Raw genomic sequence first — 23,258 nt, 5'->3', positions numbered from 1 at the left:
TCAGGATTAGTAATCGCTCCTAGGGTAATTAATCCTAGGATAAACCTTCTAGAAAACGCTTCCGCGGCCTTAGTATATTCGGAGGTAACTTCGGAGTTATTCGGGGTATACTACGGCTTCCGCGAGAGCCTATTAGCTAGATTTAATAAGCCCGCCCGGTGCTTAATTTCGAAATTATAGGCTATAATCTCTTCGAGCTAATATGCATACTACGCCTTTAACTTTAGCTTATCTATTAAGTATCGGTGATTTAAGTAGTCGGTAAGGACTAACACGGGAGTCTAGCTATAAGCCACGTAGTGTCTCTAAGTACGGAATAATTTAATAATTACTATTAGCTCCGAATCCGGCGTATTATAGTTAAGTTCGGGTTCACCTAGTTTCCGGGATATAAACGCAATAGAGCGCTATATCCTATCTTCTAGCTAGCTAATAACTACGCCGATTATAAACACGGACGCGTTAGGTTTAATACGTATTAGTAATATAGGGTTAAAGTACTAAAGGACGGGTGCCTTTACAAAAAGCCTTTTAATTTTATTAAATACTACCTTAGCCTCTAGTCTAAAAACGATAATCCCGGGGTTCCCCCCCTTAGTTAGGTCTATTAATAATACGGCCACCTTAGAGTAGTTCTTAATAAATCTCCTATAGAACCCGGTAAAGCCGGTAAAAACTTAAATCTTCTTAACGGTATTAGGCTCCTCCTAATTATGGATGGCCTCGATACGTGTAGGGTCTATATAAACTCCCTTAGGACTATAGATAAATCCGAGGAATTTAACCTTACGGGTCTTAAGCTCGTATTTCTCGGGGTTAGTAAAGAGCGACTAGTCGCGGAGTTACTATAGGACCTAACGTATATATACCCGGTACTCGTCTAGGTCCCGACTATAAATCAAAATATCGTTAAGGTATATTATATAGATAGTGTCTATAAGACTAGCCAGGGCCTGGTTAATATATCGTTAGAAGCTTGCCAGGGTATTTATAAGTCTAAACGGTATTATAAGGTATTTAAAGTGCCTGTACTTTATCCGGAAAGCCGTCTTCTATTTATCGCCTCCCCGGATACGGAGCTAGTGGTAGGCGTCCTTAAGGTCGAGCTTAGTATAGTAATTAGCGGTAGATAGTCTGTCTAGGATCTCGTGAATTAGTAGGAGTGGAGTATAGTCCTTAACCGTTACCTTATTAAGCCCGCGGTAGTCGATATATAGCCATAGCTTTCCACCCTTCCTCGGGATAAACAGGATAGGGGCTCCTACTAGACTGCTTAATAGTCTAATCTAACTCTTCGCGAGGGTATCCTTAATATATTATCGGAGTACTTCGAGTTCTTATATCGCGAGAGGGTAAATAGGCCTAAATAATAGTGTTTTCCCCTCCTTTATATTAATACCGTGGTCTTAGTGTTAGTAAGCGGGTAGTCGGCCCGCGTCCTCGATATTAAACACGTTAGTAAAGTCCTTATATTAGTCGGGTAGGGTAAAGGGTGCCTCGGGATAATCTTTATCCGGTTCTTTATCTAATAGTTCTGTTTTGGCCTTATCGGGATCCTACTATAGCCTTATCTAGCCTAACTAAAAGGAGGCTTTTTTAGGTAACTTTAATATTAACACCTACTATACGTCTTCTCCTACCTTTCTTATATTTCTTCGAGATATAACTAGTTCTAGGTCACCTTTTATAATAGGGTAAGTCTAAGTCTTTTAGGCCTAATTAATATTAGGGTTAACTTATCCTAGCCAGGGCAGACCTAGGATAATCTTAGGGCTAGACGGGTCGAGGTCTATAATATAGAGCTCGTCCCGTTAAATCTTTATACGGCCCTAATAGTCTTTCGTCTTAATAATTCTAGATACTATTCCGTAAGTTATTATCGTTATACCGTCGAATAACTATCCTACCTATAATCGGGGTCCTATTACGACCTAGTCTAGGCCTATAAGGGACCGATCTATTATATTCCCGTTAGCGCCGCTATCTAGACGCGCTGGAGTTATAACTTAACCCCCGCCTTTACGGATATTAATATAGGCCTTCACGGGTTTAATAGGGGCCTTTCCGTCCTTAGGCGGGGATGGTTCTTATCGGTCCTCGACTATAACACGGCTTAGTGCTAGCCTTATCCCGGCTATAGGCTAGTTATTCGGATTCTACCTTAGGTTTTACCGCTTAACGCGAGGGTTATTATAGGTGCTCGTATAATAGCCTCGCTATTAGTAGTTATAGTAAGTAATATTCTTAATAGGTGGATAAGAGGAAGAAGAAGATAGCTTGCCTTATCTAGGTGCTGGGTCGGAAGAACTCTAGGACTGGCCTATAGCCTAGGCCTAAGTAGCTAGAGCCGCCGACTAATCCTGGTATCCCTATCGATTACCTTAATCGTTACGCTAGTTACGCTAGCTATATCGTGACTATAGCCTACCCCTAAAACGGCTCTTTAAAGGTTACGTTAAGGCCTGCGCTTTTTGGTATAAGGGGGTAAGCTCTCCGTATACCCGTAGGACTCCCTAGGCGATAATATAGTCGCGGGTTACTAGGTGGACTCTGGTTAGGACTATCTAAATACGCTAGAACTCGGGCAGTTCCTTTAGTAATTCGGACTCTAGGGTCTCCTATTTCCGAATAAATTATTAGAAGGTCTTATTATATTTCTAGGAGGACTCCTACTCGGATATAATCTAAATAGCGACCTCCCTAAGCCGGGTATCCCTATTATCCACCTATTAACTAAGCTATACCTTAAATACTAGCCACGAGACCCGTGCGGACTAACTATTATATTTATAGCGGACTTTATTCTACTAACGTTCCTTAAGATAGTAGGGTAAGCAGGAGATAACAAAGTAGTTCTTAGTAGCGTTAGTTAGAAAGCAATAGGGGTTAATTATAAACCGTTCCTTTATCTCCTAGATAAAGGTCCGGTACTTAGCCTAGGATATTCTATCCTACTTTAGAAAAGGATAGTTAACCTTAGCCTAATTAGTCTAGATACCAGGACCTCTTATAGGCGCGTACTAATTAACGGGGACCGGAACCGCTTATCTACTAGCGAAACGTTTAATTACTATACCGCCTAAATCCTGTTACTAGTCCTAATCGAGACCGAGTTAATACGCGGCTAGTTCCTTAAGCTCTAGCTAGCACTTAAGTCTACGCTCCCTATCTTATTTTAGGTAGCGTAGGCGTTCTTTAAGTTACTAATATATCGGATACTTCTTTAGGACCTGCTTATAAGGGGGCCTAGGAGGAGGCGGCTTATAGGCTAAAGGGCCTAAGGATATTAAAGGGGTAGGCGTTAAATAAATAATAATCGGACGCCCTTCTATAGGTAGTCTATAATTAGCTTAAACGGGGTTAGGTTCCTATTAAAGTTCGGGTATACTAGATTCCGTTATAAGCGTAGGTCCTTACTCCTAACCCGGCGATTCCTTAATAGTGGGTATAGGCGAACTAGTATCCGGCTAGGCTTATTCCGGCTACTTAGCGGTATCGAGTATCTATTAATCGTTAATTAGGATAGCTATCTTATCTTAACTTCTTAACGGTCCTCGCGCCCTTAAAGGGGAAAAGCGATTAATATATTAAGTAGGTAATCGCGAAGAGTAAAAAGATAATAAGGATAAAGGCACTTAGTGGTTATAATATAATTATACTTAAGTTAAAAGGTAGGGGGTGCTAAAGAGTTAAATTAATCGCTAGCCTCCTTATCCTAAGGGCGGCTATCTATCCTCTCTTATACACGTACTAGCTAGCTTTAGTCTAGTATAAGAGTCCCCGATTAAGTCTATTCTGCCTAATCGATTACTATCTATTAGCCTATAGCGATAACTGGACTCGTGCCCCGGTGCCGACTATATTATAGCTACCGTCGAGTTAGGTCCCGAACTAGATACTCTATGGTCGTCCGTAATCCGCCCCGGTCTAGAACCCTATCGTGACTCGTTACTATCCGGTACTTAGGTACCGGAGGTCCGGCACCTAATACTAGTATAGGCGGCTAGTCACGAGTTATTTATAAAGTAAGGCCGAATAATTAAATTATCTAAAGCTAAGGAGAAAAAGGGGAAAAGGAGGAATCTCTATAGGCGTTTACGACCTAAATATAATATCGCGGCGACTTACTAACAATATAATATAATTAGTAGGAAGGTACGGTGCTTTACCGGATTATGTTTATAGGGTTAACCCGTAATATTACCCCCCACCCCCCCCCCCCCCCGGTAAGCCATCGTTTTTCGGTATAGGTTAGTAAAGCGTTATTATTTAATTAAATAACGCCTCTTGATTAGTTAAATAATGACCTCTAGCAGCTCTTTTATCTTAAATAACCCTTTTACTCGTTAAAGAGGACTCGAGGCGAGCCTTTATAGTTATATAATTAATTAATATTCCGTGTATGGATATTATTTTTATTCGTAGGCAGGTTATAGGGTCGTTCCTTCTATATAAGGACGCCTTATAGCGTACCTTCCCTAATTATATAACTTATTTATATTAATAATACTAACTTTACTGTTACCCTTATAATTCTGTTTTTCTTCTCTTCTTTAAGAATATCTATTACCATTAATAGTATGTTTTCTATCGCTTATAACCCCTTCGCACGCCGTTTTATCGTTTTAACCCCTTATCCCTCTTTTAAGAAGATATTTAAGTTTTTAGGATTATCTTCGGCCCCTAAGGTACGTCTTCTTGTTCTTCCTAGAAGCCTCGCGCGACGTTTACTAACTTATATATATAATATTAAGGGGCTAATAATAATAATAATAATAGTAATAATAATAATAATAATAATAATAATAATAATAATAATAATAATAATAATAATAATAATAATAATAATAATAATAATAATAATAATAATAATAATAATAATAATAATAATAATAATAATAATAATAATAATAATAATAATAATAATAATAATAATAATAATAATAATAATAATAATAATAATAATAATAATAATAATAATACTAATAATAATAATAATAATAATAATAATAATACCGGCGAGGAGGTACCTGCTCCCGCCCCAGCTAGTAAGGAGATTATTACTCCTGCCTTAGCTATAGACCGCCGCGTTTAGCTAGCCCGAGCTGCTAAGGCTAAGGGTAAGTATTCCGTGGCCGATGCTTTTATAGTAGTTAAGAGCCCCGTAAAACGCGTTTATAGGATATAATATCCTCTAAAAGGAACCCGTAAGGACTTCTGCTATACTTATATAAAAGTAGTTACCTCTAGCTACGATAGGCGGCGCTACCGCGACTAATCGGGACCCGGAGCGAGTTTAGCCGACCCTAAATAGTATAACTACTTTAAGGGCGGTTATAAGTACCTTCCTCCTCCGCCTAGAATAATTAGTCTATTAATAGCACTCCTAAAGGCGGTAAAGGTGGTTAATAATAACCCCTTTTATAGCCCTAAGGTGATAAAGGCGCTTATAGCGGCTTATTCGGCTTTCTAAAAGGCGTCGGGGGTCCTAAAAAAGGATTCTAGCGCTTTATAGGTCGATAAGTCTATCTCGATACCTATTAACTCGGGAGCTAGCAAGCCTCGCTTATTAGTAGATATTACTGCCTCGCCCCCCACAGGGACTCCTATATTATAGTAAATAGACCTATACTTATCGCGGCGCCTCCTATTATTATTACGCTTATTCCTAGTAGAGCGATTACCTTTACGGGGGTAGAAGGCCTACGCCGGTTTAACCGGTTTATATAGGTAGTTAAGAAGGTTATAAGGGTCATAACCATTAAGGTAAAGGACGTTAAGTCCTTTAAGGGAAAGAAAACGGATAGGTAGGCTAAGGTCGCGCCGTTTACGCTATCTCCTATTATCCCTAAAACGGTCGCGAGCACGGTTATAATAATATTAATCTTAACGCCTAAACCTCGTAGCTAAGGGCAGGGCTTATCCGCCTTAACTTAATTAATATAGGCGGCTTTACTATTATTCTAACCTTTATTTAACCCTTACTACCTTTTCTATAACTCTTCTTCCTTTTATAACGTTTATAGGGTCTATTATTAGTTTTAATTAGGCTATACTTCTCTTTATACTGATCTAGGGCGCTTAGTTTTTATAGGGACTCTGTTAGTTCCTATAATATCTAGGCGTATCCTTCCTACTTTACTAACACTTCCTATATCATACCTCTGCCTACCTTCCTATTCCTAGCGTATAGAATCTCTCTTACCGTCTATTTGTCTTCTTTTAAGCCGTTACGAATCGGACTAGGTTAGGGGTCGTATAGAACTTAGCTAGGAAGCGGGTCCCTATTTACGCGTCGTAGGAGGTCTACGCAGAGCCTCGGGTATACGTTTAAAGGTACGTCTAGTTCTATTATATACAGGTCAATAACCTTAGTTACTCTATACTTTTAATATAGCTAGCTTAATTTACGCGATAGTTATAGGGTAAAGTAGCTTATAAGCGAGAGCTATATAAGGTTACCTTCTCGGAACTATTCGGCGGGGATATAACGCTTATTTACGGACTCTTTTTATTATAGTTATATAGCTGCTATTATAGCTTAGGCGAACTCCGTGGCTTCTTAGAGGCGACGGAGCAGGTTATAGGCTATAAACTCCTAAGTATCGCTATTTAGTTCTTTATAGATCTAGATTACGTTGATATAGTATCCGTGTTCTAAGAAGAATAGGCTTATCTTTATAGTTAAGCTCTCCTAGTTATTTAACGCTAGCTAGGCTATGGGTAATAGCTTATCCTAATTATTTTAGGCGTAATAAATAAAGGCTTAGAGATACGTCTATACCTCTTAGTTCATTTACTTAGTGGCGCTATCGGTTTATAGGTAATAAGCCGTGCTTAACCTTTATTTAATCCTAGCTAGTTTATAGAAGTATTGCTAAAAGCGACTCGTCTAGTTAAAGCCTTTATCGCTTATAATTAAGCGAGGTATATTATAAAATCGGAAGTAGTAGTATAGGAACTATTCGGTATAGGCTTCCGCCTTTATAGATTCTATCGCTTTAAGGGTAATAGCCTTTATTAATCGGTTAGTTATAACCTATAAATACCTATACTTCTTCTTTTTAGCGGGTATCAGGTGCGTTATAAAGTCTATTAATAGCTTGCTTCTTATTCGTTTAGAGATTAGTAGCGGCTTTAAGAATCCTTATCTAGTATTCCTCTACGCGTAACTCTAGTTATAGATATTATAGTTCCGTATAAACCTGCATATATCTTTATTTATTCCCGGCTAGAAAAAGCGTCTTACTATAAAAGCGATTATATTCTTACGCCCTAGGTAGCCTCCGATTATAGAGTCGTGTATAGTCTAAATCACTTATATTCGTAGTATACTCCCTTCTTAGGCTCCTAGTACCTATAAGCGGTTTTAGAACGTTAATAACCCTTAGAAGGTAATCTCGTACTTAGCGATCTAGGCTCGGAGACCTAATAAGGGTTAAAACTATTAATCGCCTCTAGATACGGCTTAGGTGACTAAGCGATACTAGTTATCCTCCTGTACTATAGAGTCCTAGAGTCTTTATAGCTTATTATCGGCTTTAAATACCCGTGGGTTCTGATAAAGGAGGCGGATCTTTATAGGGATTAAGGTCTCCGGGATTAACTATATATATTATACCTATTCCCGTTTATCTAAAAAGTCTTTTAGTTTATCTTATTCACTTTATAAGAGAGTATCGGCTATATAGTTATCGGCACCCTTACAGTATTTTAGTATAAATTCGAATTAGGCTAGCTCGCTAGCCTATCTGCTTTATCTTTTATTAAGTATCTTCTTTATTATAAAGTATTCCAGAGCCTTATAGTCGGATAGGATCGTAAAGCGACTATAACTTAGGAGCTCGGCTATTTAGTATATCACGTAGCTTATAATCGCTAGTATCTCCTTATCGTGAATAGGGTAATTATACTCGGCTCCTATAAATCGTCGCGAGTAATAAGCGACTATATAACGGTGTCCCTATTCGTTTTTTTAAGTTAAGGCGCCTCCTAATATAAATCCCGAGTAATCGGTTTCTATAAAGGTCTTATTACTTAAGACCTATTATCGTAAAATCGGTTCCTCCTTGAACTTCTTTTTAACCTCTTTAAAAGCCGCTTATTTATTAGGACCTAGGAGAACGCCCGGTGTTTCTTTAGTAGTCTTATTAGGGCTGCTATAATATAAGCGAAGTTCTTTATAAATATATAATAAGGGCTTATCTGGAACGACCGTAAGTCCTACTATTCCGTCCGTAACTAGTGGGCCAATAACGTGACGTCCGATCTCCTTAAGTATTATACCTAATTTATATATAGAAGTTGAGTAGGTATATACAATCACTATAGGTATATAGGTAGGTACTGCCTATCGTGTCACTTCCCTTATCTTATCAACTATTATAATTTTCCTAGGTATATAGGTATATAGGTATAACGTAGGTACTGGATAGGAACCAGGCACACAGGCAGATGAATTCCTTGCTATGTTATGATTTGGGGCTTATTTTAGCTGAGTTTAGGGGCGAAATGGATGTGTTGATGGGGAGGTGGGGTGGAAGACGCGAATTGAATAGCTTACCTACTCGTTATGCCTACCTACCTACCTAGGTAGGTGTACGTTATAGTAGTGTAGAGGTACGAAGTACCTAGTTATACGAAGTAGTTGTACGAACAAACCTAACTCAGTATATACGGTACTTTGCGTTATCGGGTGGACCCACTAAGACCCACTTATTACGGTCGGGATAGTAGGACTTACGGTCGTTCCAGTCAAGCCCTATAATAATAGCTTATAAAGCCTAGGAAGCTTTAGACTCCCTTTATTAAGGTTAGGGCTTTCTACTCTTAGATCGCTTTTAGTTTATCGGGGTTATATAAAACACCTTAACCGGCAGTAACTATAAACCCTAGGTACTTTATAGTCTTCACGCTAAATTTATGCTTTATTAGATTAAGCGTTAACCCTATATTACTTAGGCATTATAATATTAGTTTAACTTTCTTTTTATAGTCGCGGAGGGATCCACTTAAGTAAATCAGAATATTATCGATATAAGCAGTAATAAAGTCGTAGAGGTAGCGCTAAAGCGTCTTATTAATATATCGTTAAAAAGACCGGGGGGCGCTACTTAGTCCGAAGGGGTATACTAACTACTCGAATAAGCCGAATCGGGTTCGGAGTACGGTCTTCGCCTTAAAGCCGGCGGCTATTCGGCTATTATAAAAAGCAGTAACTATATCGAGTTTTATAAACCACTTAGCTCGCTCTAGGTTCTAGAGTATCTTAGTGATTAGTAGGGGTGGGTAGCGGTCTCTTTATATAATCGCGTTTAGGGCATGGTAATCGTAATAAAATAATAGCCCGCCCCCTAGCTTCTTTACTAATAAAACCGGAGCCCCGGCGGTAAAGCTACTAGCTTATATAAACCCCTTATTAATTAGATTAGTAAGAGTCTTCCGTAGGACTACCAGTTCTTCTCTGGATATATTATAGAGAGGGCCCTAGGGTAATTCTAGCTCTTTATTATCGGGCTATCGTATAAGGTTTACTTTATAATTAACTCCGGGCCGATAAGGAGGGAGGCGGTTCGCTTATAAGTCTAAGAATAAATCGGGGAATTATTATAGGATCTCCTCCAGGATATAATTCTAAGGCTTAACCGGGGATTTACTATAGAGGGCTTTATCGATATCTTTTATACTAATATCGTATAGCGCGAGTTTTTCCTTTCTAAACCGTTATTTCCTTTATAACCGGTATATAATATCGGTGAATACCGATCCGGTTATTACTTAACCTCCACGACTTATTATAATATTATCGGGTTTTTCTTCGCCTTATAGTCGGATATCTATCCGGGCTACTTTATAGTAAAGGCGACGCCTTTTATATAGTAAGTAATATTATTATATTCTATCCAGGGTTTCCTTAGGAACACGTTATACTCTAATCCTAGTATTAAATAGGCGAATAGTCCTTATATATATCTACCGATCTCGAGATTATATACGGCGATACCTAAGCTCCTAGTAAACCCTATAGTATCGGAGAACCCCGAGAGGGGTTTTCTAGTCTTATTAACTAATAGGAGGCGGAGGGACTTTATACGATATTCGCTTATAGCTATATAATAGTTATATCTAGTATCTATGAGAGTATTAATTAACTTCGTATTTATCCGTGCTTATATAAGAGCTAAATAACTACTACGCGACTACGATATAAACTCTTTTTAATCCCTTTAGTCCTTTATAATAGACTTTAGTGCCTGTTTCGATACTAGAGCTATTCTTTTTCCGAGTCTTTATCGTTATCTATAACTCCTATATAAGTCGCCTTATTATCTAAGGTTACTAAGACCTTAGCTATACGGCTCTTCTTTTAATCTTCGACGTTCTGTTTCTTTAAGCGGTATTGCCTAGTAAGGTATCCCTTCTTTCCGTAGTTATAACACTCTCTTATCTCTTTTTTATTTAGTCTATACTCGATTAACTCCTCCTATCTTTATATCGCTATTATAGTCGTGAGCGTGGTTATTATTATTACTATTATAGGGTGCTTAACTAAACAGTCGTCTTATAGCGAGGGCTTTAAGTCTCTAAGCGATACTCTATACCTCTATCACCTAAGTATAATAATTATTTAGGAGTTTCGCGGTAATAAGCGTGGTATAGAGGCGACTACTAAGAGCTCCCTCTAGGAATATAATCTTCGTAGTATTATCCTATTAACCTTTACCGGCCATAGCTAGTTATTATTCGAAGCCGGGTATAAAACTACCGAATGCTTAGTCTTCGCGTTACCGTAGCGTTTATAGGGGGTTAGCTATAAAGGGTTATTCGTTCATATGCTTATATATACGGTTAAGGTAATTAAGAAAGTCTTCGGGGTCGTATTAGCCGTCGGTTCTACCCGCGGCCTAAAAGAAGGCGACGATACGGCAGGGGGCTTTATCGAGATAGGCGTTAATAAAGTACTATTTCTTATAAGGACTCTAAAGAAGATATTAATCGAGTAGGAGCTTTTCGCGAATCTCGGATAACTAGCTCGTGTACCCTAAGTGTTTACCGTTAAACTTTTATAATAACGGGAGCGTTTTAGTCTGGAAGTTTAAAGCGGGTATTAGGTTAGGCGTAGGCGCTAGGGTAAACGGCTAAGGCCCTTATATAGCCTTTTCCGATAATATAATAAGATCTAGTATAACCGTATATTATTAGTTTTATACCGCTCATAGTAGCTAAGTAATAGCATTCTATTATTCTTAGATCTAGGTGGTTAAGGTTATGATCTAAGTCTATAAAGGGTTAATAATCTCCCTCCCCTACTCCGTAGCCTTAGGCGACTCGCCCGTTAGGCGTGATAGAGCGCTAGGAGGTGGATTAAAGTAGTAGTTTATCTTTATTAGCGTAGCGTATAGGTTTCCCTTAGCTTTAGATATATAAGCGGCTAGTTATAAGTTATTCATAAGGTGAGGCCGAATAATTAACTTTTCTAAAGCTAAGGAGAAAAGGAGGAAAAGGAGAAATCTCTATAAGTGTCTATGACCTAAATATAATATCGCGGCGACCCACTAGGAACACGATATAATTAGTCGGAAGATCCGGTGCTCTACCGGATCATCTCCACGGGGTCAACCCGTAACACCTAGGTAGGATAATAATAGCGGAGTAAGAATGATAAATAAATAAATAAATATATATTATATAATCCTTACTGCCCTAGTTATATAATTTATCGTATATTATATAATCCTAATTACCTACTCTAACGTATATAGATATATAATATTTATAGCTAAGATGTTACTTATATACGCGCTCGCGTTATATTTGTATTTGGAGTTAAGTGGATAGTAAATAATAAATAGGGGGCGTATAAATACCGTCTTTAAACAGAGGGCTTTAAAAAAGAGATAGAAAAGGGAAGAGGCTATAACGCCTATAACTATTAGATTAACTAGAATAAAGGCGTATTACTAAAGCCCCGGGCTTATAACTATAAGGATACTAATATCGTATAAAGTATAACTTATACATATTATAGACTATAAAAGAGTATAAGTCTACGATATTAAAAATATACCTATAAGGAGGGGAAAAGCACTATAGTATATCTATTAGAAGTTTACAACGGTCACGAAGAGATGGAACGGAAGAGGAAGATCTAGAGGAAAAGAGGCAGTTTGAATTATGGAAGACTGTGAAGACTGCAGAAGTAAGATACAAAGAGAGAGAGAAAAAGGAAAGGAAGAGGGAGGCGGGCAGCCTGGTATATATAGTCCTTTCCTACGGTTTATTCAAGCTACTGATTTGGTATCCAGACCCTCGAAGTATAAGCGAGGGTCCGTGGGTTATTCCGGAGGTCCTAAAGGTCCGTGGGCCTTCCTGGGGGTCCGTGGGTCCACCTAGGGTCCCGGGGGACTCGGGAGGACCCTGGAGGACTCAGGAAGTCCCTGGAGGACTCAGGAAGTCCCTGGGGGACTCTGGAGGACTTAGGAGGTCCCTGGAGGGCTCTGGAGGACTTAAGAGGTCCCTGGAGGGCTCGGGAGGACTTAGGGAGTCCCTAACTTACAGGAGGTTTCGTATATCGTACTATACCGTATATAGGTATATTTAGTTTCTGGGTATAGTACTAACAAGAAGTACCTTTGTATTCGGAGCAGTAAGTAACGTGGCCTCGATTATAACCTGACGGCCTTATTAGGAACCTTAGGCATAAATGCCTACTACTCTAAGAGGCGTATCTATGCCTCTCTATGTATATAAACCTTATAACGAAGGGCCGCTACCTCGCGGCAAAGACCCTTACTATTATTAATATTAATAGTAGCAGAAATAGTGTTAGTAATAGTAGCGGGGGTAGTAGCGGGGGTAAGGCTATAATAAGCGGGGCTTTTAAATAAAAAATCGTAATAACTACTATAAGCTAATTTATAACTCTTATAGAGGTAGCCTAAAGTTAATAGCAAACTATTAAGGAAATAAGAGCTAACTTATATTAGTATTATCCGGCTTATCGTGTATAGTATAACTAGTATCCGCTATAGGCTTAATAAACCTAATAGTAGCGGCGGGGAGCGAGGAAGACGTTAGTTGTATTTACCTAGATAGCGGATTATAGTAAACTTATAGGGCGGTACATATAAATACCTATAGTATATTTATAGTATTTAGGCTTATTATAGGCCACACCTAGCTTAAACTAATTATAATATATCTAGTTAAAACTTCATTTAATACTAGCTATACGGTTAGTTTAAAGGCGATAGAAGGCCTTATAAGGACGTCTAGTAGAGTGGATAGGGCCATGCTATTACGTATTAGGGGTAGGCGATTATCAGAGAGTTAGTAAGGTCATTATAGTAAGGTATTAGGTCTTATTATAACCCCCCTTTTAAGCCTGGCGCTAATTTATATTCGCTATTATAATAAAGACCTTCTCGGCTATGCCTTTAACTAAGTAACCCTATTCCTTAATATTAGGCACGAAAGGGCGTGAGGCGGTATTACAATTAATAGACAGCTTATTAGCTATGCTCTTATAGGCGTTACAGGTAATATAGCGCAGAGTAGCTATTTAAACGTATATAGGTAGCTATGAATTAATTAAATTAACTAGAAACTGGTTAAAAGACTTATAATAATTAATCGAATAAATAAAAAGATATTAAGTATCTAAATAAAATGAAAATAGAAGGGTAAAAGAACTACACCACGAGTTAGCAGCGAATAAGATAGCTTTTAGCATAGAATAAGTAACTAAGCTTACTATAAAAATAATATTATAGACTTATAAACGAAAAACTAATTATAAATAAGCCCCTATAGCGTACTGGTAGTGCCCTGGTATATAACCACGAGGCGCTTAGGTCGGTTTGAATCCAGCTATAGGCGCGCGTAAAAAGTTTTTCTTCTTACGTTACCCGTCCCTATTCGCGGGTGGCCCTTATCTGTCTTGGCACGCATAATAAGGGTTAAACAGGGGGGCCCTAATAGCCCCACTCCGCCCGGCTCGTAGCTAGTCTATAATAGGCGCTGGAAGCTCTGCCGCTAAGGCTAATAGGCCCTGTGTCGCTAAACTAGGGTAGGCAGGCTCTACCGTTAATAGGGCTATAACGGATTAATCGCCCGTTATATATATAAAGACGGTACCGCGCTCCGGAGCGCGTAAAATATCCCGGCGGGACCTATACAAAATATAAGAGCTACGAACTATACGATTACGTATAAGGCCGTCTATAGATAATGTAAAAAGCTAAAACGTGGGCCTAGGATACGTTAAATCCTAAAGATAGCGTTACTAGCTTAGGATAGAATTAATTATGTTAGTACTATACCCAGAAAATAAATATAACTATATACGGTATAGTACGATATACGAAACCTCCTATAAGCCAGAGACTTCCTAAGTCCGTCCGAGTCCCCCAGGGACCTCCTAAGTCCTCTAGAGTCCCCCAGGGACTTCCTAAGTCCTCCAGGGTCCTCCCGAGTCCCCCAGGACTCTAGGTGGACCCACGGACCTCCAGGTAGGCCCACGGACCTTTAGGTGGACCCATAGACCTCTAGGTAGGCCCACGGACCTTTAGGTGGGCCTATAGACCTTTAGGACCTCCGGAATAACCCACGGACCTTTAGGACCTCCGAATACTAAATTAGTAGCTTGAATAAACCGTAGGAAAGGACTATATATACCAGGCTGCCCGCCTCCCTCTTCCTTTCCTTTTTTCTCTCTCTCTCTCTGTATCTTACTTCTACAGTCTTCATAGTCTTCCATAATTTCAAACTGCCTCTTTTCCTCTAGATCTTCCTCTTCCGTTCCATCTCTTCGTGACCGTTGTAAAGGTTATAAGCCTGGAAAAGCAAAGGAATTTCTAGATCCCCTCTTTCTTCCACCTTTAAAGTCCTTTTTAGGCAATCTCTACCCTAAAATCCACCTCTAAAGTCCTCTTCAGGCCGCCTCTAACCAAAATCCACCTCAAAGCCCTCTTCAGGCCACCTCTAAAGCCCTCTTCAGGCCACCTCCAAAGCCCTCTTCAGGCCCCCCCCCCCTTTTTTCCCCTTTTCCCCTTTTCCCTTTTTTCCTTCCGAAAAAACGGAAAAATATTATAGCGGGACCCCGTTCCGAACAGTCAAGTCTTAGCATCCATACCCCCTGCACACCAGCCATACCGCCCCACCACACCCCTATAAAGGCTATAATATTACGTGGCTTATAAACCCTAGTCTCTAAAAAAAGCTAATCTCTCCTTCGTGATATATAAGAAACGGCTCCACTTTTTTAATATCCGTGAACTATACTACTACGAGGCCCTACTTTTCCCCGCTTTAGACCCACTTTTCACCCCTATATCTAACCCCTCGGGTAATCAGAACTTGAAATCGGGTATTTCCACTTCCCCCCTTCTAATACTAGTAAAAAGACCACTGTTTTAAAGCTAGGAAGATAACTAGTAAGGATTTTATCCCCACGGTTAAGAAACTATAAGGCAGCACCGATTTTCCTTTCTAGAGGATATCTATATATGCCTATTTTGCCTATAAAGGGAAATTCCTAAACAAAATAACCAAACCTTTATAGAATCCCTCTTAAAAGCAGAAGGAAGACTCTCTTAAGGCTGCTAGTAAAATACTCTCCACCCTTTCTAAAGGACCTCTCGCCCAGGTTTAAGGTCTAGATACGGCCTATAAAGTCTAGGAAAAGCTAAAAGGCCTATACGAAAAGAAGGGCTTCTAAGCTAATTTTAATACCCTAGGAACCTTCTTTAATAATTCCCCCTTAGACTATAAAACCCTCGAATCCTTCCTATATAAGGTTTAAGAAAATCTGATAGCTCTGGAAGGAAAGGAGATTTCCTTTCCTAATAAGGTGATTTATACGTGGATTCTTAACGCCCTCGATAAGAGATACGATTCTATTACTAACCAGATCACTTAGTCCCTTTATCACGATATCCAGAGTTATATACTAGATAAAATCGTTACTAAATTAATAAACGCCTCCCGGAAAATAGAGCGTTCCCTAGTAAATAACACTCTCCTCGTTAAAGGGTCTAAAAAACCCGGGAAAAAGACTAAGGGACTGTTTTATAAGAACTATAAGAAACCCGGCCACGTCTCCTCTAACTACTATTTCTTCTACCCAGATAAGGCTCCTAAGGGCTGGGTTATAAAGGAAAATACCAGAAAAAAGCAGCAGAATCGGGTCTCTAAGAGCACTAAGTCCTCCTCCTCTTCTAGGGGCAGATCCAGGTCCCTAAATCCCTAGTATAAGAAAAGGGAGGACGCTATTATGGCTCTCTTAAAGAACCAACTACTTTAGACGCTTGTAAATAATAAGGATTCTATGAATATAATCCTTAAAAAGTAACCTGAAGAACCCGAAGAAGAAGAAGAAGAAGAAGAAGACGAAACGATTATGTTCGAAGACGTCCTCCCGAATCCGGAAGCCGAGGATATAATAGACGTTAAAGAAGTAAATATAATAACCTAAAATCCCTAGAATACTCTGTATACTAACCTGAATATAGGTGGGATAGTTAAAAGGATTTTCAGAACTTAGGCAGAGAACAGGTTTAGTTTGGACTTAAATTTTTATATAGATAGCGGAGCTACCTTTTATATAATAACAAATAAATCTCTTTTCTCTATATATAAAACCACCACCAGGCTTATTAGTTAGGGTTAAGTAAATATAATAAAGATAATAGGCGTAGGAAACTATATTATAAAATTTAAAGATACTAGAAAAACACTATTTCTAAAAGAGTGCCTTTATATTCCTAAACTAGGAACTAATATAATAAGTCTCCTAAACCTTGACAGTAAAGTCAGAGGTTTATTAGGTAATAAACAGCTTATTCTTTTTAAAAACGAAATAGTAAAAGAGTCCCTCTATATATATACAAGAGCTAGACTCTTTAGAGGACTCTACTAGGCTATAGTAAGGCTAGTTATCCTAAAAAGTGGGAATAAAGAAATTAATATAATAAAGGAAATCCTATAAAGATTAGAATAAAGAAGCCAGAAAAGTCTAGACCTCTAGAAACAAAGAGACCAAAATAATAAGAAAAGAACCGTAAAAATAAAAGAGACTATATAACTATGGTATAACAGAGTGGGCTATATAAACCCGGTTGCCTTGAAGAACCTATGTAATAATACCTCTCTTTTTAAGGACTTTAAAGTATCAGAATAAGAAATCACAGATATAAATAGCTATGATGCCTGCCGTCGTAGTAAAGCTATTATACTAGCTAATAAAGATTTAGTTAATAAATATAAAGACTTCTCCTACCTAGAAAAGGTATATATAGATCTCTGCGGCCTAATAGAACTAATAACTTATAATAAGAAGCGCTGGATTCTACTAATTATGGACCGTTCCACCCGGTTCCTCTAGGCAAAATTACTGCCTAATAAATCAGAAGTAACCGTCGTTTTAGCTATAAAAGAGTGTAAAATACTAGTAGAAAATAATAACTACGATATAAGAATAAAAGAAGTAGACACTGATAGTGGAAAGGAGTTTATAAACGCCTCCTTTAAACGCCTCTTCTAAGGCGTAAAACATAATATAAAACCACTATATACCCATAAGACCTAAGGCTCGATCGAACGAGCTATTAGAACTATAATAGAAAAGGTTCGTAGCCTGCTTTTCCACTCAGGACTACCTAGATACCTTTGGGGAGATACCGTATATTCAGCAGTATATATATATAACAGGACTCTAAATTCAGCTATAGGCTTTAAGACCCCTTTTGAGATGGTTGAAAAGAAGAAACCGAATATAAACTATATTCGGGTCTGGGGCTTTATAGCCTACTATAAAAACAACGACCCGAACTAGAAGAAACTAGATAGCAGAGCTATTCGTGGTGCCCTTATCGGTTTTAACGATTATAACTATAAGATATATAACCCAGTCTTAAGAAGGATCGGTTGGTTTAGAGACGTATATATACTTGAAAATCAGTTTATACACTCTTCCTTTTTAGACCTAAATACTAGTAATATCTCTCTCTAAGAAGAACAGGTTTCTAACCTAGAGCCTTATCAGCTTCTAGAGAAAACTATACAATAACAGGTCTTAAAACGACCTTTTGAGTCTATCCAAACTAAAGAAGAAAATAACTTATAAAATAAATCAAGGAGTCTACGAGTAACAGGCTATGATAACCCAGATAGACCTGTATATACTGGCCACTCTAGTATATAAGTTGAAATACCTTCGAGACCGAAGTTAGCTTTTAAAGACTATATATTAGTTGATAATGAAAATAATAAGCGCTTATTATACTTAATAGAAGATACCACTCTTGGAAACCTATAGTTTTAAATAGAGCCTTACTACCTCTTAACTGTAAACTCTCTATTAGAACCAGCTACCTATAAAAAGGCCATGCAAAGCTTAGATAAATCAGAATGGATAGACGCTATGGTAGTAGAAATAACAGAACTAGAAAAAAGAAAGACCTGGGATTTAATAACTATAAAAGATACGCCCCTTGATAAAATAAAAGAAAAATATAACGTCCTAGGCGGACGATGGGTCTATAAAATAAAACTAAATAATAAAGGAGAACTAATAAAATATAAAGCAAGATGGGTTATATAAGGCTTTAATTAAGTACTCGGAATCGACTACTTAGAAACCTTTTCTATAACCTGTAGACCCGAAATATATAGACTTGCCTTCCTACTAGGCGTTTCCTTGGGCTGGAAATTCAGGCAGTTCGACGTAATAAACGCTTTCGTATATGCCGATATAGATACTCTGATATACACCGTTTAAGTAACGGGTTTTGAAAAACAAGAAGGTAATAGTATAACTATCTATAAGCTAAATAAAGCTTTATACGGCCTGAAACAGAGCCCTAGACTCTGGTATAACTTCCTGGTTAAAATCTTTACTAAACTAGGTTATAAAGTCTCCGAGTTTAATAAAGGACTCTTTATATATCATAATAAAGGAGACCGAGCCATATTCCTCTACCACGTAGATAATATCGTGGTTATAAGTCCTTTAGATACTATAATAGATCACTTTTATAAAGAGATATCTAAAGATATTTCACTAAAAAACTTAGGTAAAGTATATACCTTTCTAGGTAATGAAATAAATATAAATATAACTAAAAAGACACTCTCTATAAGTTAACTACTATATATAAATAAAATACTAGAAAGGTATAATAAACGAGCTTTTAAAAAGGTAGATACCCTATGTATTTATAAACAGGTCCTAATACCAAACCCTGAATAGGCGTTAAAAGAAGATATAAAGAAATATCAATAAGAAGTAGGAGCTTTACTATATCCAGCTCTTCACTTAAGGCCCGATATAACCTATGCCGTTAATAAGTGCGCCTAATATATAAGTAACCCCTTAAAAGAATACTTTATGGCACTAAATAGAGTCTGGGCCTATATAAACGCATATCCTAATATAGGTCTTCTATATAACTATAAAAGAGATAACCTATATATATACGGTTACTCTAATACCAGCTTTTTAGATATTCTTAAAGATAGAACGTCTACCTTAGGATATATATACTGCGTAGGAATAAATAATCCTATTAGCTGGACCTTATCGAAACAGAAAGTCGTTGCTTTATTAATAACAGAAGCCGAATATATGGCTCTAACCGAGGCTATAAAAGAAGGAATCTATATATATAATCTATATACTAAACTCATAGATAACCTTAATATAAGATTCAGTAATAATAAACCAAGGATTCCTACTATTCTTATAGACAGCGAGAGTGCTAAAAAGGTCGCTAAAAACCCGGAATTTTATAAAAGAGTAAAGTATATCGATAAACAGTTTCACTTTTATAGATAATAGTGTCAGGGACATTCCATTCGAGGGGGTCGGATAGGACTTAGGGGCGGTAAGGAATGCGTTAGGAACCCGGAACCGGCCTAAGGTTAACCCTAGGAGATATTTAGGACCGAGTTATATTTTAGGACTATTAAGTTAGCCTAAGACCTATTATCTTAGAGCCTTAGGTTATTATATACTAGTCCTAAGGAGGATAGTCACTGGCCCTTAAGTAGGGTGTTTCCCGTTAAGTCCTGAGTTAAAGGGGCTTAACGAATAATCTTATAATTATTCCCCCCTAAGGTTAGCTTCGTGACCTATTCTTATCGTAGTCTTAACGACTCTCTTTACTCCTTATATAAAACCTATAATATTTTATTCGTTCTAACCGTTTACGGGTATAACGACTATTAAGAGTTCGAAAAGACTAAGTTATTTTCTAAATCCTATTACTACCCTAACTAGTACCTAAGATACCCCCTAAGCGCACTACCACTATTTATAACCAGGATACTTCCCCCGCTACTAAAAAAGCCGAAGCCGGGCTATTAGGCGCCGATCACGAGTAATCCCTTACGCCTAAGTTAAAGGATAAAGATAGTAACCCTGAATTCGAGATTCGCGGATAAGCTAACCCGGACGGTCGTGATCCTATAGTAGGACCACTACTCGACTAAGGGACCCCCTAAGTTATTCGGATAGGGCCCTAATTCGATATTAAAGACCTTGAGAGCCGCCCCCCCGGCACTCTATTATCGGCGGAACTCGATTTCCTAATTAAGCACTATGAGGACCGCCGAGCCCGCGAAAAAAAGGAGAAGCGCCTCCTTGCCCTTTAATAAGGGAGGGACCCCGACACCTTTAAGCGTATCCCTAAAGGGGACTCCCGTAAAAGCTAATATAAAGTTCTATAGAAGCTCCCCGAATAGGACGGGTAGTCCTACGACCAGTTCTAGACGTTTATCGAAGAAATCGAAGAGCGCTTTATACTCGACGAGGTTAAGCCGTCTAAAGCAGAGAAGATCTATCTTACCTCTACCCTACTACCGAAGATTATAAAATCCCGATAGCGTGCCTATTATAGGCGCGTTTATAAGAAAACTAGAGGTGCTACCTAGGAGGACCTTAAGACCTTCCTAACCGAGTAATTAGTCGATAATAAAACCTATAAGATATCTATAACTAAGAAGCTATTCTCGGACTAGACTATATAAAAACTAAATTAGACCTACGCTAAGTTTATTAATAGGCTAGACTTATTATTTAATAAGGTATCCCTACCCTTCCCCGATAAGTGGCGTATATAGTTAATCTTAACGAAGCTTAATAAGCCGCTACGTAACTAGATTATAGCCGCCGGTATCCCTACTAATAATAAGGCGTTAGGTATTATAGCCCGATAGGCAGAGATCACTCTTTTACGTAAGAATAAAGAAAAGGCGCCCCGGAATAATCGCCTAAGGCAGCCCCGCGGCGAGAAGCGTAGGCGTAATAGGGCCCCTAACAGGGCCCGTACTATAACTATTCGGCCCTTTATACCTCCCTAAGGTTTCGTGGAATTAATTAAAGTAAACGACACGGAAGCCCCTGGGCCCCCTAAAAAGCGTAATAATAGCGGCGTTATATACTTTAGCTATAATAAAAAGGGTTATTACTAGAATAAATACCCGAAGGAGCCCTCTAAGTCAGGTTAGTTATTAGGATACTCTATTAATCAGAACCCGAATAACTTACCGGTTAACCCGAGGCACCCCGTTATTAGATAGGCTTAGGCCTAGGAAGGGCCGCCGTCTTAGCCGTTTTTCGCTAGTAAGGGCGCGATTAAGGCGAAGTTAGAATTACGGTTAAGCGGCGGATAAGGCCGCCGGAGCGTTAAGCTAGATAGAGGCGCTGAGGTTAACCTAATCGACTAAAGGGCCTTACCTCCTAACCACGGTCCCTTAGGACTACCTAAGCAACTCGGATAGGTTATCCCTAGGGTTAACGTATAGTCTATCGGGTCCTTCTAGACGTATATTAAGGTCACGGATAGTTAGGACCGGATCCGGATATATCCGATTAAGTTCGAGGTACTGGATATAGACCCTAATAGGTCCTAAGTTATCCTCGGTATACCCTAATTAGTAGAATATAACCCTATCACCTCTTTCCGGTCCGGCGAATAGATATATCGACTCTAGCAAAAGGACCTTTAAGGCGTCCTAGGTCGAAGAGAGTTAAAGAAGGCGAAGGAGTATATATAGCTTATTATCTGCCTTATAAAGTCCGGTGCCCCCCGTATTAGCCGAGTCGTTAGCACAAAGTGGAACGCTACTAAGGAAAAAGAGGATACGTTACCTAATAGTCCTTTAATCCCGGTTATCTAATTAGACCCGTTATAACCTATACCCCCCGTGCCCCCTAACCCGACCTAACTAGATAAAGGAATCCTAGAATATCTTAATCCCGGGCCGTATTAAGAGTTACTAAATAAGGACGAGTTAAGGAATATTATCCCCGAATACTATTAAGAGTTTTTAGACGTTTTCGATATTATAAAGGCCGGCCGCCTACCCGCCTATTAGTATTAGGATCATATAATCGAGATAAAGGAAAGTAAGTCACCCCTATTCGGCCCTATCTACCCCCTAGCCGAGTAAGAACTAGCCGTCCTTTAAGACTATATTAAGGAGGCTATAGCTAAAAGGTGGATTCGCCTATTAATAAGCTCTATAGGCGCCCTAATCCTATTTATACTAAAGAAGGGTGGATAGCTACGTCTATATATAGACTATTAAGGCCTTAATAAGGTTACCCGTAAAGACCGTACCCCGCTCCCCCTAATATATAAGATCCTCGACCGCCTTGTGTCCTCCACGGTCTATACTAAGTTAGATTTTAAGGATGCCTACTATCGCTTAAGAATTCGAGAAAGGGACGAGTAGAAAACGGCTTTTAGAACTAAGTACGGATACTTTAAGTACTTAGTGATACCCTTTAGTCTATATAATACCCCCGCTAGCTTCTAGCGTTATATTAATAAAGCCTTAAAGGGTCTTATCGATACTATCTACGTTATATATCTAGATAATATCCTGATATATAGTAAGGACCTTAGCACCCACCGCGTATATATTAAGGAGATCCTTATACGCCTAAGGGAGTGGTCCCTATTCGTAAACCCTTAGAAGTGCGTGTTCGAGACGTAAAAGGTCGAGTTCTTAGGCTTTATATATAGCCCTAATAGGGTCTTTATAGACCTAAAGAGGGTCGAGGCTATTAAGGATTAGGAAGAACCTATTTCCGTTAAGAAGATTTAGGTCTTCCTAGGTTTTACCGGTTTTTACCGATATTTTATTAAAGGCTACTCTAAGGTCGCTGCCCCTTTTATAGACCTATTAAGGTTAGGGGGTAGACCAGGTACGTTCTAGTTAGGGGATATAAAGAGGGCCGCTTTTAAGAAGTT

General features: G+C 38.6%; 1 protein-coding gene across 1 annotated transcript; it reads left to right on the top strand.

Annotated features, from left to right (window-relative positions):
- Positions 1-713: 713 nt before the first annotated feature.
- ACRALDRAFT_210117 (uncharacterized protein) lies at positions 714-5,112 on the top strand (the record flags this gene model as incomplete). The annotated part of the gene is made up of 3 exons (XM_071023045.1): positions 714-730; positions 4,780-5,048; positions 5,096-5,112. The coding sequence occupies 3 exons, from the start codon at positions 714-716 to the stop codon at positions 5,110-5,112; spliced, it is 303 nt and encodes a 100-aa protein (XP_070873745.1).
- Positions 5,113-23,258: the final 18,146 nt, after the last annotated feature.

The sequence above is a fragment of the Sodiomyces alcalophilus genome, assembly GCF_042370955.1.
Source record: "Sodiomyces alcalophilus JCM 7366 unplaced genomic scaffold ACRALscaffold_6, whole genome shotgun sequence".
Lineage (NCBI taxonomy): Eukaryota > Fungi > Ascomycota > Sordariomycetes > Glomerellales > Plectosphaerellaceae > Sodiomyces > Sodiomyces alcalophilus.
Note: the sequence above shows the minus strand (reverse complement) of the source record. Positions and strands in the feature narration are given on the sequence as shown.